This window comes from Typopeltis vanoorti, chromosome 3, assembly GCF_054136105.1.
Source record: "Typopeltis vanoorti isolate ZY-2024b chromosome 3, IOZ_Tvanoo_1.0, whole genome shotgun sequence".
Lineage (NCBI taxonomy): Eukaryota > Metazoa > Arthropoda > Arachnida > Uropygi > Thelyphonidae > Typopeltis > Typopeltis vanoorti.
The window spans coordinates 175,947,078-175,964,268 of NC_143551.1; the positions used below are offsets into that span (position 1 = coordinate 175,947,078).

The window sequence follows — 17,191 nt, forward strand, 5'->3', positions numbered from 1 at the left end:
TATCAGAATAGGACCATTAAAAATACTGTATTAATTAAATAACTATACCACAGTAGACACAAATGACATATTTAGGTTAGTTTGATTTCTTTGATAAAGTTATCAACAATTCCAGAATTCATATGTCATAAAGTTTCTCATACACAACACTATAAAATTAAAGCTAAGACAATACTTGCATATAGTTGCTGGTTAAGTACTGAATGTAGGTGACATTAAAACTAGATTCAAGACAGCATGGGCAGAAGATGAGAGGAAAAGATTGTTTAATGCTTTATTTGTTATCTATTTAGGATATAAATAAGAGTATGCTGTTTCTTTATCAAATGATTAGTTATTTTGAAGAAATGTAATCGTTAGGAATTAGACCTGGCAGAGGTTGCAAACAAATCAGTACACAACAAGTAAATGAAGTTGCTACTGCCATTGTGGAGCAGGCCATGAATAACAGCATTGGTTCTTGCAGTGCATGTGCTGTGTCAAGACACAGCACATGCACAGTTGGATAGTTGTGTAAGGCACATCCATGTGCCTTACACAACTGTCCGGAAAAGTCTATGGAAGATTCTGCATTTCTACCCATTCAAGATGATCCTGACACAGGAGTTGCATCTGAAGGACTTTCATAGTGTACTGACACATCTGCTTTAACATTCCTTGCTCGAGTGGAGTTGGATGCTGCATGACCGTGAATGGTTTTGTGGAGAGATAAGGCTCACTTTCACCTGAACAGAGCTGTGAATATCCACAACTGGTGAGTACAAACTACACAAAACCTGCATGCAATCCAACAAATTCCTTTGCATTCACCAAAGTTACTGTCTGGTGGTGGTGAATTTTGGAACTACCTTTTTTTCTCTCAGATACTACTTCCACAAGACACACAATGCATTCCTGCAAAGTTTCGCAGTATTTGGATCACTGGGTGGAACTCCACAAGGCAATTCATAACCAATCAGGGTTTACTAATGAATGAAATTACGTTTTTGATATTGCTTTATGGTCAGAAGTTTAAGCTTAACAAAATGTGATTGAGGCAAATGGTTCTAGCTCAATCTGCTAAAGTAATCCCTAGCAAGCTGAGCTAGAACCATTTGCTCAGACCCACTAGTCTCTACACAGAAATCAATCACATCCATGACACTTCAGCCAATGGCTTTCACCTTCCCAAATTCAACAAAACTTTCTGCTTATTCCCTCCATGACACTAAAATCCAGAACACAAAAAATTCCATTGCTATTCCCTACATCCGAGGACACCTCAGAAAAAAATTTCATGAGTGTTAAAAAGGTATGACGTACAGACCTCTTTCAAGCCATGCCAAAAATTAGCTATTCTTTCTGCTCACCAAAATCATCTAGACCATCCTGGAATCAACAGCATTCCTTGCCTTTGCAAACTATCTGACTTTGGACAAACAGGAAGAACAGCAAATATCCATCAAGAGGAACACGAAAACTATGTCTATTACCTGTCCTATCAATTCTGGAGTAGCAGACCATGGTATGGATATAGATTACTGGATCAAATGGAAAAAAACTTCTCTTTTATACAGAAGCAGACATAAATTCTGAGAGACTATTTCTAGAATCAGGCACAGTATTACAATATTTGCCAAATCTAAACAATTCAGTTGTTTCACTTTACCAAAGATCTGGAATACCATCATGAGACCTTCAGCATGATTCCATCACCACACTCATAGAGGGCACCAGTTAGGATTAGGATCCTCTTACTCAGTTTGCATTTGCCTTTCTGCTAGTGTGCCTGAGTGCATGTGCTTTATGCCCACAAAGATGCCTGTAGTAATTGGAGTTGAAGTAGTAAAATAAATTTAGATAGTGAGGCTTCTCCACTAAACATCAACATGATTGATAATCAATGTGTAACTATCCAGCTCAGTTATATACATATATTTAAAAAAAAAGAAAACTCGCTTTAATGAATATTCTGTTTAAGTATTTGGTCATCAAAAAATTAAGTATGGATTACATATAGCACTTTAAAATTACTGTCATACAACTTATACAAACAAACAATAAAAATTTAAAGAAATCAATTTTTTATATTCATGCAAAAAGTATACATACAAGTCTACTTGAAACTCTGTTCATCATAATTCTTTCTGGGAGATCCATGGTATTGGCAATAGCAATAACAATTAATCTGGAATGTGGTCTTGATGGCCAATCAAAAATGTTGTACATCACACTTTGTTTACGCGTCCACAAAAGATCTAACTCATCTACTAGAATCACAGTTGATTTTTGTCGTGGACCAGGTTTAGTAAACATTTTTTCAAGTAATTCTGCAGCAGGTACTGAAGAAGCTTTCTGTCCAGATATGGCCTTTAATTAAGAATAGTGAAAAATTATAAAAATCCAATATTTTTAACAATCTAATGAAATTTACTTTAAAAAAAATAAATAAAAGATTAAAGTTTTTTATTATTATTATTATTTGTCACTTCCAGGGAGTCCAAAGATTCATCGAGGGAGGGCATCTACTCTACAACTCTGCTTCCACCATTCACAATCCACCAACTGACCGCAACTATACCCACGCCATCTACTGCCGACCACCACCACTAGTATTTCCACAGACAATCACAAACATCCATGCCCACGGTGGGATTTGAACCCGCAACCTTTTGACTGGAGAGCTGACAAGCTAACTACTCATCCAGTCAGGCTGGCAGTTGTTGAAGATTAAAGGCAAACTGGATTATGAGAGAAAATTAGCTAAGGAGGCCAAAGTAAATCCAGAATTATTTTTCACTATGTAACTAGTAAGAATGATTATGAAAGGATAACTTTAATCAATGCTGATGTTAGAAACATGGCAGAAGCAGAAGAAACAGTTAAGTTACTAAATGGTCACTTTGCAAGAGTGTATCATCCAAGTGGAGATTTTGCAATGGCTGATGTGACAGACTGATCTGACAATTAAGGTAGACTAACTGGGGGGGGGGGGGGGGGGGGGGTGCTCAGCATATTAAAAAATATCAATGTGAATACAGCAGTGGGACTGGATGGTATGTCAGCCTGTATGCCTTGAGATTGTGGCAAAAGAACTAGTAGTGCTTCTTAACAAAGTTGTTTAATCGAAGTCTATCAAGGTACCAAGGGGGGGTAAGATAGTTCCATTATATAAAGGCAGCTCTCCAAGACAGAAGTAGCAAATTACAGACCAATTAGTATCTCAGGAGTGGTGATTAAAATATTGGAAAAGTTGGTTAAAGGCAAAATCCAGGAATGGGTGGAAAGGTATATGATATTCTATGTGGGCAACATGGTAAAAGGTAGATATGCCTTAGTAATTTACTCGCATTTTATGTGGCACTCTGTCAAATAAAAAATTATTACATATGTTGGAGCAAATGGGAATGGATATGAAGCTGGTTGTATCGATAAGGCGGTGGCTGACAGACAGATACCAGAGAATAGCATATGGTGGAGTGAAATCTAGGAGAATGAAGATGACTAGTGAAGTGCCTCAAGGCTCTGCACTTTTTTTTTTTTTTAATGTTGTGCCCATACACAAGAGGTTGGTTGATCAACCTATAGTACATTAGTGCTGTGTATGAGTAGTGGGTTGGGAAAGGAGGGACTCGTTTACATTTGATTTAAATTACTATAAATTGTATTCCTTGGGGAATACAGCAAGTGGGAGACTGTTCCATAGGTAGTAGTCGCATGGATGAAGGAGGAGGAGGAAAAGAAACTTGTTCTGTTTGTTTCTAGGTGTACTGGGAAGGAATGTTGAGCAGTAGCTGCACGTGTTCCAACGAGCTTAGTACTGAGTGGAGGAATTATTGATGTTATTTCAGATGAGCATTTCCCATGAAAATATTTGTAGAATATACATACTGCAGAAACCATACATCTGTGTGAAAGTGTGTGTGTGTGGGGGGGGGGGGGGGTAAGAGATGGGTCATTAATAAGTCTAATTGCTCTCCTCTGTATTGAGTCAAGCATTTTGAGAGAGCTTTCAGGGGCCCCACCCCATAGGGTAATTCCAAGAAGAGAAAGAGAGAGAGACCTCAAACTGTCTGGAAATTTGGGTATCGTCAAAAAGTATACTGGGAAAAAATGGTTCTGTTTTATAGGAAATAGTACAGAACTGGCTTTTATTAGCATTGAAATTGATGAGGTTGTTCAAACCCCATTGTAGGATGGCATGGAGATTAGAATTGAGGGTGGTGGTGGTAGTTGATGTTCTGTTGGTCGAGGTCAGCTTTGTAGGGTAAGGTTTATCAAATGCAAGCAAGGAGTGTAGTGTGCTGTCGTCTGCAAAACTGTATTGGGTTGGAGGTCAATTGCAGTAGGTCATTGATATATAGCAGGAAGAGGGTTGGTGAGAGAACGGAACAAAACCAACTTCTCCATGGCATTTGTCCAGAGATGGGTGACATGTGAGCAGATCTCCTGTTGATCGGCAGTGACGGAATCCATACTGGTGGTCATTTATTAGGTGGGTGTCTTCAAGTAGTGTAGGAGTTGAGAATTGAGGATTTTTTCCCATTACTTTTGACAGGACTGAGGTAAGCAAGATAGGGCTGTAGTTGGACGGCAGTGACTTGTCACCCTTCTTGGGAATGGGCTGAATACAGGCCAGGGGAATGCCAGGGCCAGGAGACTTTTTTGTGTCTAATTTGGACAGTATTTTTCTGATCTCATTCTGGCAAAAGGATATAGGGGGCATTGTATGTTAGTGTCTGGAATGGTTGGGGGGACATTTACCATCGTCAGTTACTATTTAATTTGTATATTAAATGATATAGGGACTGATTAAAGGGGATATTCAGTTGTTAAATAAACTGGCAATGTGGGCAGTAGAATAATGGTTGATAGCTTAATGTTGCAAAAATCTGGGGCTGTGCACCTCAGGATAAAAATATTACATGCTGTATATTGCATTAATGAAACTGCAATTCAGGAAATTGATGAAGCTAGGTATATGGAGTGATGATGGACAGAGTTTAAGTTTGGAGAGCACTGCAAAAGTTGACAAAATAGCTCAAAGACATGAGATTATCCCTCATTGTAAAGATATGATATTCACCTGTATATTGACACATACACAGATTTAGTCACCTGGCTTTCTTGATCAGAAGGTGGTGGAGAGGATTGGGAAAAGAGTACCCAACCTGATGACAGGTCTATGGAATGCTCCCTGTAAGAAGACTGAAGGTGTGTGGGGGTTGCAAAGTTTAGTTGATAGATTGAAAAGAGGGGACATGATAAAAACATGTAAGTTACTAATCAGTTCTATAAAATTGGCCTAAAACAATTTTTTTCAATATATGACACAGAGAGAGAGAGAGAGAGAGAGAGAGAACTAGGGGATCGCTGCTGGAAATTGTGTAAAAGTAGTAAGTAAGGATGTGCAGAGCAGATTTTTTACTGGTCACTCATGAGTCTCTCCCACGAGGGGGTCATTTGACTCTATGGAGATACCTGTATAATAACAATTTTATTAATAACTGACAGTTTAATGAAGCACAAATTACAATCTTAGATTCACAAAGGATTGATATTAAATGCAGGATTCCTTGAGATATTAGTGTATGAAGTGCCCTGTACTTGTGACCTGGCTTACTATGGACAGATAGGAAGAGCTGTTGACATCCGATTGGGAAAACATAAAAAATACACCTGGCACTATCATTATGGCAAGTTGGGTCTAGCAGACCGTGCCTAGTAGAATAAGCAGCAACTTTAAAACATTCCCCAAACCTCATAATTATAGCTGTATTATCAATTTACCAAAATCTGGGCGACAGTCATTTTAAGATCAAATTACTACTCCCCCCATCTGTTGTTTTATATATATATATATATATATAGAGAGAGAGAGAGAGAGAAAGAGGGTGACAACTAGGACTCCAATTTCTTGTGTTGTGTGTTATAATTTTTAAAACTGGTCTGACTGTTAAGTGAATTGTTGCTGTTCGTGTACTGTGACAAACTGCTTTTGTGCTCTGAAGATGCTGGATATAATACCAGCAAATAAGTTAAATACAGTAAAACCTCGATATAACAGACTAATTTGGGTAAGAGGGTGTCCGTTATATAATAAAGTAGATTTAGACATACATAAACCATTCACTGCGAGTAAACAAACGCACACCACTGGGCGTGGCTTAGAGCACATCGGAACATCAGCTGGAACGCATTAAAATTTCCACAGAAAGGCATGCCACGCGACAAACGAACCAATTACAGGGCGACTGGCGTGATCACGTGCTAATCATTCGGCGAACATGTTTTATGAGCAGTGACTCATTTATGTCGGCTAAATTACTACGGTGTTTTTTCAACATATGATGGCCTATTCGCCAAAATTTGTTAAAAATAACAAAAAATAACCCATTAATTTAATAATAAGCAAACCTTGGTTAAAAGCATTTTAAAATTAACAGGATGTTAATTTTCACACGTGACATATGGACCAGAAATTTTGTCCGTTAAATCCAAAGTCCGTAAAATCAAGGGTTTACTGTAAAGTATTAATTATTTTCTTATTATTCTTGTGTTGTGAATCAATACTGTTAAACAAATTGATATAGTTAATTACTAATACAATTACCCAACATAGCAAAAATGCACACAATGCATGGAGAGAAGACAAAAGAAATAAAGAAAAGTCTCATTGAATATGACAATATAACAAGGATTGGTGTAATTTATGTTCTACAAATCTGGAAAAGAGATATGACAAGATGCCAACATACAAGCTGTTCAAAATACTACATTTATAAGGTGTAAACAGGATATACTATACAGAGCAATAAGCAGTCTAAATTTAAGTTGTAAGCCAGCAGTTTAATTGAAAGAGGGTAAAGGAATATGGTTTGACTTTACATCAAACCATATTCCTTTTATTATTATTACCTTACACCTCCAGGTAGTCCAAAGACTCACCGAGGGAGGACATCTAATCTAGAACTCTCCATCTCCACCACTCGATCCATCAACTACAGCGAATCACATCATCTACTGGACACCACCACCACTAGTATTTTCACAGACAATCACAAACATCCATGGCAGGATTCAAACCCACAGCCTTTTGGCTGGAGAGCGGATATGCTAACCACTTGGCCAACCAGGCCGGAAGTGGTTAGCATATCCGCAATATCTTTACCTATAGATTTTATATGGATTATACTGAGAAGAAAAAGGGACATTAAACCTGATATCAAAATTGAAGATATTAATCTTAGGAATGCTTTAGGATCAAGGGATAACTTGGAGGAGACCTTAACTTTGTCTTTTAAGGAATTCAGTGGACCAAATCAGACTTGTGATCCAAAGTTCAATCCTCACCTTCTCATGGTGAAACTCCATTAGTATTTACTTAGATACTCAATGAACAAGAATGGACAGAAAATTTATAATTACATAGTGGTAGTGGTAGCAATGGTATATTAAAATAATGCTTGTGTTTAATTCTAATTAATGCCTGAATGACATTCAGCTAGCAATAAACATTTGAGGATGTTCGAAATACATGCAACACTGATTTTTGCTCATACCAGCACCACCACCAAGACCATCACCCTTCTGGTGGATGGTTAACAGATAACATATACGGAGGATGTTCAATAAGTTACGACTATATTTATACAGAAAACAGATTACCTTTAATCGTCATCATTGACATGGTCTTTTTCGAAGTAACTACAGTGAGACGCGATGCATTTGTCCCAACGTTGCGTCCACTTCTTAAACATGTGAAAGTCCGTTTTTGAGAGTTCTTTCAAAACCGCCTCTGCAGCTTTTACACATGCTTTGTTGCTTTCGAAATGGCAGCCTCTTAGTGGTTTCTTGAGCTGAGGAAACAGCCAGAAATTGCAAGGTGCGAGATCAGGATTGTATGGAGGGTGTGGTAGGATATCTATGTTGTTCTTCTGCAAAATGTCCACTACACCACATGCTTTGTTGCTTTCGAAATGGCAGCCTCTTAGTGGTTTCTTGAGCTGAGGAAACAGCCAGAAATTGCACGCCGCGAGATCAGGACTGTATGGAGGGTGTGGTAGGATATCTATGTTGTTCTTCTGCAAAATGTCCACTACACCACCAGCAATATGTGGCCTTGCATTATCGTGGTGCAATAAGAAGCCATTCTTCAGCAATGGATGCTTCCTTTTGACGTGCTGTACCATTGTCCGTAAAACATCCACATAGTATGAGCTGTCTACAGTATTTTCGGGTTCTACAGCATGTTGGTAAACAATGCCTTTATAGTCAAAAAACATTATGGTCATAACTTTACCAGTCAATTTTACACTTTTTGCTTTCTTGGGGGTAGACGAAGACGGATGCTTCCATTCACTGCTTTGTTGTTTTATTGTAGGGTCATAGTGATACAACAAAGCTTCATCTGCTGTAATGATGCGTTTTAAGGAGTTGTCGCCTTCTTGTTCCAGTCTTTCTTTCCATTCTGTGCACACATCCACTTGATGCTGCATTTGCTCCGGTGTCAAGAGTTTGGGAATTCATCGGGCACAAACACATTTCAGTCCCAAATGTTCAGCCATGATTGAGTGAACACTTCCCACAGAAATATTCAGGACAACATGCAGCTGGCGTACTGTAATTCTGCGATCCTCCTTGATGATAATCGCTGCTGTGTTGATCATTGTCTCTGTGATGGATGTTGAAGGTCTTCCCTCACGTTCAAGATCTTCCACATTTTGCCTTCCTTCCTTAAGTTTTATGCCAGCGTAAAACACTTGCCCCTCGACATTGCTTCATCGTGGAAAGCTTCGCGTATCATGTTAAAAGTGTCCAATGCCGATTTTTGCAAACGCACACAAAATTTAATCGCATAACACTGTTCCAAGGATGCTTCTTTTGACAACTGGTCGCGCCGAAACAAGCTTGCGTTTAGTCGCGTGACACTCTGGCACATCAGCCCGTATATGCCATCTATCAACCTCTTTTGTTAATACAGACAGCAACATTTCTTTATTCCACAGAAATTAATATTGTGATGAGTGGTTTTGCAACAGTAAAATTAGTCTTATTACTTAATGAACAACCCTCGTACACTGAACAGTATATGTTATCTGCTATAATTCTGTAATTAGTCATGTCAACCCTAAACTTCTACCTATTCCCAAATTGTCTTTTTGAGCAACTTTTCCAGTACTTTTACCACCATTTCTGAGATACTGGTTGGTCTATAATTTGCTACCACAGACTTGGGTCTTTCTTTATGCAAAAGAATTATTTTGCCTTCCATCTACTTTCTCAGGGCTTTGCCAGAGTTGACTTAAATTAAACAGCCCAGTCAAAGGCACATCCTCTTGAAAAGTGAGCCAACCAATCCCACAGCTATACGTATTTGCATTCTGATTCTGCAATATATTAAGTACCTCCAATTCTTCAATTTCTGTTCTCATATCAGTCCCTATCAAATCTGTCAATAACATCTTCACTTGGATGACATACTCTTGCAAAATGATCATTCAGTAACTCAATTTTGTCTACTTCCATTACCTCTCTATCATCTGCACTTATTGAAGTTATCCTTTCATAGTCATTCTTCCTCCTACTTGTCACATAATGAAAAAAAAAACTCTGTGATTTCCTTTCACCTGTTCGGCTAATCTTTTCTCACAATCCACTTTTGCCTTCCTTACCATACTGGTCACTTCACTTGATTGTTCCTTCTAATGTTCATAAGTTAGCTAGTCACCTTTCTCCTTATACACCCTGCACAGCATTTTTCTTGGTTTGCAGCTCATGCTTAATGATACTACTCATCCAACTCCTAACTGATTTGCTCTCCTGCCTTTGGGTGTACAGTGTGATATTGCTTCCTCCAGATACCTATCTTGACTATCCCCCATGCACCATGACAATCCTCCCTTGCAGATCTTTATGCCATGGTACTGCTTCAAGCTGCCTCCTAAGTGTATCATAATCACTTGCCTTGTAGTTCCACATATACCTTTTCTTAACTGGAATTTCCAGATGTTTTCCTACCTCCCAAGTCAAGACCACATGATCATTTTTCAATCGGAGGCAATGTAGCCACCTTGGTCATGGACAGGTCTTCTGATCTTATAACTAGATCCAACACTCTCATACTTCGAGTTCCCTCCGTCACATTCTGCTTCAAGTAGAAATTTATCTCTCAGTAGGTGTAGAAATTAAATTTCCTCCTTTCAATCTATGTCCCCAAAGTTGAAGTTCCCCATAATAATTACTTGTCTTTCACATCATCTTTGGCATCCTCTGGCCTATAGCAGCAACCAATTTTATATTTTGTCATTTATCAGTAGTTTTGAGTCAATCTCACACTAGACTGACTCAAAAGAAGTACTATCTGTCCAACTATCTCCTACTCTTGTTGGCTGCAATTCTTCTGCTATCATCAGCAGTACCTCACCTCCTGTCTACTCTATCCACCCTGAAAATACTAAATCCATCACATTCAGCCCCTGTAATTATGCTGTTAGCTAAGTCTCACTAATGCCTGTAACATTTGGTGAGCTTGCACTAATCAATGCCAAAAACTTCTCCCTTTTGTTCCTGATACTTCTGGAATTAGTATATAGAAACTGCAGTATCCCTTTAGGCCCCCAACCATCTTTACTTCCTGAACTGACTACCCTATTCAATATTTTTGCTTGAGAGACTAGATTCTGCTCTTGTTGGTCATTCTCACACTCATTTGTCCCATTTGTCTACATCCATCCTAATTTCTTTAGTTTTCCTTACTTTGCACTTCCACACTCTCAGTGAACAAAGCTCCCTCCAGATACCTAACTCCAAATCTATTTAAGTGCAATTCATTAGCATTGTACAAATCTTTCCGTCCAAACTCAGGCCATAGGTCCACAAACTCTACATTATTCCTTCTGCACAACTCGCTTATTGATTCATTAGCTATCATCGTCCTCCTTTTCAGTTCGCCTCTATCACAGCATGGCAACAGACTTAAAAACTTCACCCTCTTGTCCTTCTTCTTTGCTTCTTCCAATAACCCTTTGACATCTTTCCTCATGCAATAATTTTCACATCTCAGGTCATTGGTTCCAGACGAAACAATCAATTATTTCACATTCCCTTTCTGCATTCTGGCAGCATTACTAATATTATTAATTTTCACAACAGGAAAACAAGATTTTGTAGTGCTTTCATGAAGAACCCCTGCCCCCTCCATCAATTACTGTAAAAAATTATCTGCTTATGCTCATTCTCTCATTTATTCTTACAATTTTCTATTTGGCTTCAGACCTCTTGCTTTTTTCTCAGTTTGACTGAGAAAAACATCTCTTGCTGTTTCTGCAGCCTTTCAGTCTCATGCCTTGTCCTGTGAAGGATCACATGCAAACAAGCTATTTCTTTATTCAGGCCTTTTACGTTGTCCTGAACTTCTGACATTGCAACTTTTGTATATGCTATCCTACTGCTACTTTCAATCATTTATTTATATTCTCTTTCTCATTTCTTCCACCACCATTTAAATCCAAAACTCCATTCAGTTCAATACTTTGTTTCATGGCTTTCAGTACTAACTTCTGCTACTTCATTCTCTTGGTTTGACAACTCGCATTTCTGATCCATAAAACATGTATAACACACTCAATCTCTCTCCACTGCAACTCTCATACTACAATCCACTTTCTCTTGGCAATGAATACATAGCTCGTATGCACGCACACCACGAATAACACAATTTATTATTGTACATGGTGTAAATATATCAAAAATAAACACATCCAACCACAGTCATACACACGAATATTACAATCGATAATTATCAAAATATCATTAAATCAATATTAAAACAAAGAATTAGCTATGAGCTCATGATCACACAGTCTGTGCCATCACCTTGCATATCTAGGTGGTGTGTTGTTTGGAAGAAAATTCTCTCAAAATTTCTCAGCAAAGTTGTCTGGGAGAAATATTTCTGCCAGTGATAGTGATAAGACCAGATCCAACGCATCTTCATATGAAAAACTCTCATAATTACATTGATGAACAACAATAAACTGTCATTGTAGACTGCAATACTGAACTCCATGTGTGCGTGTGTTGGTGTCATGGGCTACAGCTTACAGAAGTTTTACCAAGAATTTAAGTTAGCTGATCATGAAAGACCAATAGGAAAAGTATAGTGATCAGGAAAGCAGACCAAAACTTGGAAATCTTTTGCTATTGACATGACATTTGGCCAAGTATCTCCAGGTCTATCATAAGTTGAGAGATGATTATTCTGTAATAAAGCTAGAAATGTTTGTGATAAAATATCATGTAAGCTACTGTATGTAATGTTTTTTAAATTTTTTTATAAACATTCATTTCAAAAACTAGACAACAACAACAACAGAATTGAAATAATAGTAATCTTAAGCAATGTAGTTAACACAAGAAAATATAATATTATAATTTAATACTAAATAATACATATATATTAGCAAATCAACTGAAAATAGCAAGGCTTTTATGTAATAAAGCTGTTCCTGTATTCCAAACAGGTTAAAAATTAAGTTTCACTGATTAAAAATTTATATTAGAAAGAGTATTAGTGCAACATACCTAGGTATTTCTGAAGGTAGGTATGACATAGTACAGCAGCTTCATGAATGATCCAAAAATAGTGTTTCAATAAGGAATTACCGTGAGTAGGCATATATTTAAATAATTATAATACCGGAATTAACTCACATAAAATATTATTTATTAGTATAATTTTCACCCGAGTATCACAGGCACCTTCAGTACAAAGCTGACAGAACAATAACTGACAATTCCAAAAGGTGCCACCAAAGTATATAATGTAAGATAACTAAAAAAGGTCATTAAATTTCCTAACTTATTAAAAAATAATATATATATATATATATATATATATATATATAAAGAATTGAATGACTAGAACCGAGATTTAAGTAAAAAGGTTTTGATATAAAAACACGACTAGTTTCAGCTTGTAACAGCCTTCATAAGGTGACATTATAAAAGAAAGAAAAAACACTAAACACCGAAGGTTAAAAGACTATGAACAACATAGAGAGTCTCTATACATAATTAGCATGAAAACGTTGTAGTTGTACAGCTTTAAATACAGCTACAACATTTTCATGCTAATTACGTATAGAGACTCTCTATGTTGTTCATAGTCTTTTAACCTTCAGTGTTTAGTGTTTTTTCTTTCTTTTATAATGTCACCTGATGAAGGCTGTTACAAGCCGAAACTAGTCGTGTTTTTTTTATATTAAAACCTTTTTACTTAAATCTCGGTTCTAGTCATTCAATTCTTTATAAAAATATGTATATTAACCGAGTTAATGATCATTCTTTCATATATATATATATATATATATGTGTGTGTATATCCACACACATACAATTAAAAAAAAAGTTAGGAAAGATTAGCTGATTTAAAAAGTACTATCTCCCACAAAAGGGATAGACATAGACCACCAGATCTGTTTAAGTTAGGAGAGTGAAGTAAAGTTTCACGTTTCTTTATAAAGCCGTTCCATAAGGAACCGACTTTTGTGAAGGACTTTGTCTTGTTCCAAAGAACTTTATGTCTAAACTTTATCTTTATGTCTAGTGTTGATGGCATGCCCTGCAAATCCAGACTGTTTTCAGGTTCAAAGTATTCAATATAAGATGTGTTCTTCTAGCCAAATAAAAGCAGATCGTCCTGTTTGTCCAAAATAAGATAACTCACAAGAGCAAGGAATCTGGTAGACACCTGGATGATTGAGATGTGGAAGCTTGTCCTTTGGAGAAGTGAGAAAGGTGGAGATTTAATATTGAGTGGTTTTAAAACTTTTCCTATGCGTTCACTAATGCCTTGCACATAAGGAATAGGAATACGAATCATTTCTTTTGTATTTGAAGAGGTAACGATACCAACCTGCTAAAAGCTCTTTTGATGAACGAATTCTTATAACCATTAGATTAAAAAGTTGAAAAAATATTTTGCAATTCTTTCTGTAATAACTCATCTGAAGAGCATAAGGTCATTGGACCCACTCTTTATGTTCTTCAGATGAATTCAAGATATTCAGATGAATTCCTTGAACCTGAACATTCTGGACTTGCAGAGTTCATTGGAACAATACAAGAATCCTTCACAAATTCCTCATGGAATGGCTTTATAAAGAAACATGTGAAACTTTACTTCACTCTCCTAACTTAAACAGATTTATGTCAGTGATGGCAAACCTGTGACACACTTGAGGGTTTCAGATAACACACCTTGGATGTTGAAAAATATTGGTATTCTGATGAAAAAACTGTGATAAATCATGTAAGATCGCTCTCAGTTAAGGGCGAAGGTAGGTTTGTTCATTGAAAGAACTTTCTACCAGTAGTCAGCAACAGAAAAGTCATTAAATGACTTGTCTGTATATGTAACGTATAATGTAACGTAAGTTTGTAATTTCAGTTTATTAAATTAATTGTATAATATGAATTCATAGATTTTATATCAATGTCCTATTAAATAAATAGCCTAATATGATATGTATAAGTCACCATCTATGATTATGTAGTTACATTTATAATGCATGTATGCAAGTGGCACATCAACAACGCCAATATTTAAAAAAAAAAGTTTGACACACCTGGGTAAAAAGGTTCGCCATCACTGGTCTATGTCTATCCTCTTTGTGGGGGATAGTACTTTTTAAATCAGAAAATCTTTCCTAACTTTTTTTAAATTATGTGTGCATATATATATATATATGCATATATTATTTTATTTAATTATTTATTTTAATATAATTTATTTTATTAGTTTTTAATAAGTTAGGAAATTTAATTACCTTTTTTAGTTATCTTACATTAGCTACTTAGGTGACGCCTTTTGAAATTGTCAGTTATTGTTCTATCAGCTTTGCTGAAGATGTCTGTGATACTCAGGCAAAAATTATACTAATAAATAATATTTTATGTGAGTTAATTCCAAAAATGAAATATCAAACATAGCAGAAATATTATGTGTGGAGTGTTGCCCTCTATGCAGCTGAAACTTGGACATTGAAGAAAGAAGAAATTAAGATTTTGGAAAGCTTTGATATGTGGATTTGGAGAAGGATGGAAAAAATGAAATGGACAGATAAAATAACTAATGAAGAGGTCTTAAAAAGAGTAGAAGAAGAAAGAAGTCTGTTAAGGAGGATAAAAAGAAGCAAGGAAAAACTGGATCGGACATATTATGAGAGGGGAATGGAATCAATCAGAGATGTCATCGAAGGAAAAATAGATGGAAAAAGACACAGAGGAAGAGTAAGGAAAACAATGCTAGATGACATGCTGAATGGAGACAGGTACACAACCTTGAAAGAGACAGCTCAGAACAAAAGAGAGTGGAAGGAAAGTTTCTGCTACTAAAAGAAGAACCTGCTCAATTGCAGAATACTCAAGATAATGAATAATAATAAAACTATAGATTTAAAAAAAAAAAATAAAAAAAAACCACCAGTAATACTAATACATGACAAAAACCAGCAACATGAATGAATAGTATGCTGGCAATTTTGTTGCATTTGTCACCTGATTTTAGACAGTGAAACCAACTATGAGCATGGTGTATGGTTCACGAAATAATGAACATGTGGTCATCTGATGATGAATCCAACAGAACAGCCAGCACTGTTGTTCATGCATATTAGTTTTTATTTCTATACTTTTTTTAAAGTGCATAGCTTTTTTAATTCGTTATCTTTAATTACTGAGTTTATTTATATGTAATAATTTCTGCTATTTGATATATTTTTCTATGATCCTTTGATTTTTCACAATCAACATTTTTTTTTCCATTCTCACTATTTTCAGCTTAATCATCTGACAGTGCAGATTCGTTGCATTAAAATGCTATATCATCCTACCCAAAAATATTCATGTATTGTAAATTAATACTCTATAATGAATTTTTAATTATTAAATTTTAGCCTATAGATTGAAATACAGGAGCAGCTCTATTACCATAAAAGCCTCGTTGAAAGTTTTTCCACTTAGTTATACTATAAATTAAAGATGCCATGAAATTATATTCTTGGTTTAATCCTTTATCCAATAATATAATTTCTTGGTAACTTTAATTTATACCATAAAAGCCTTGTTATTTTCAGCTGCTTTTCTAATATTCAGAGCTACATGAAAATCTCAGAAAATCCTAAATACTTATACTTTTTTTTTTTTTTGTTACCTGTAAGAGTTGTACATAGAACTGGTGAGGATCTGTCATTTTCATAGCATTAATGTCTATGAACTGAAATGTTGGAAGACTACCATTTTCTCTTTCTTTTTTAAGATACCGAATTACTTCAAGAACAGTTGCAGTCTTTCCTGTTCCAGGCATTCCTGATATATACATGCAACTAATGCAATGAAACAAATTAGTAAGGATAATACTGATTCATAAAGAAAATATATTTCTTGGATTTAGACAAATTAACCCCCCCCCCCTCTGTTGTAACAAGTAAAAAAACCAAATAAATGTCTTATAAGTACAACAGAATACTCCATACAGGTAAATGTCTATTTCAGCAATATTAGTATTTTTTAAGTGATCATTCAAGCTTTAACATGTTGAAAAAGCTCTGTCTCTTCAGCCAAAGGAACAGAGCTTTTTCTCTACTACTTACCAGGATTAATTGTGGGAAACAACAGCCGAGAATTCAAAACGGCAGGAGTATTACATGCATTTAATGCACTATAATTATAACAGATGATGCAGTCAAACTCTCAGCAGCAAATGTCATTACAATGAATTCAGTAAAAAAAATGCCATAAGTCTTGGTCAAAGCCCTACAGCTTCAATGATATTCTAAAAGATATAATGGAAGGTTTGATATAGTGAATAACAAAGTATTCTGTTGATCCCTGAAAGTTTATTATAGAGGGAGTTAATTGTATAATGAAAAGTAGCAGGTTCTTCAGTAAGAATACTGACATAAATATTATTCAGTTTCTCATTGCTAGCAAGCTTTACCGATACTGATTATATAGTTGAAAGTTTATAATAAATTTAGTTTAATCCTTTATCCAAGTGTGAGCAAACAAAGTTTGCGCCTGAAAATATCTTCAAGACTGGGATAAGGTAGTACAACACCGGACAACTCGTAGCAAAGGTGGACCAAGCTAACATCACTGCTATCTCAGTATCTCCCATAATGCAAAACACATCTCCTTGCAGATATGT

At 36.0% G+C, this 17,191-nt stretch overlaps 1 protein-coding gene across 5 annotated transcripts in view; it reads right to left on the reverse strand.

Annotated features, from left to right (window-relative positions):
* The window catches only part of Orc1 (origin recognition complex subunit 1), a 207,565-nt gene that overhangs the window by 52,043 nt on the left and 138,331 nt on the right, over window positions 1–17,191 (reverse strand). For all 5 annotated transcript variants that reach the window (XM_090416224.1, XM_090416223.1, XM_090416220.1 and 2 more), the window contains 2 exons: window positions 16,196–16,367; window positions 2,092–2,349 (listed from right to left, as the gene is read on the reverse strand). In XM_090416224.1, coding sequence (XP_090272350.1) covers window positions 2,092–2,349; window positions 16,196–16,367 — 430 coding nt within the window. The remainder of the gene's footprint in view (window positions 1–2,091; window positions 2,350–16,195; window positions 16,368–17,191) is intronic.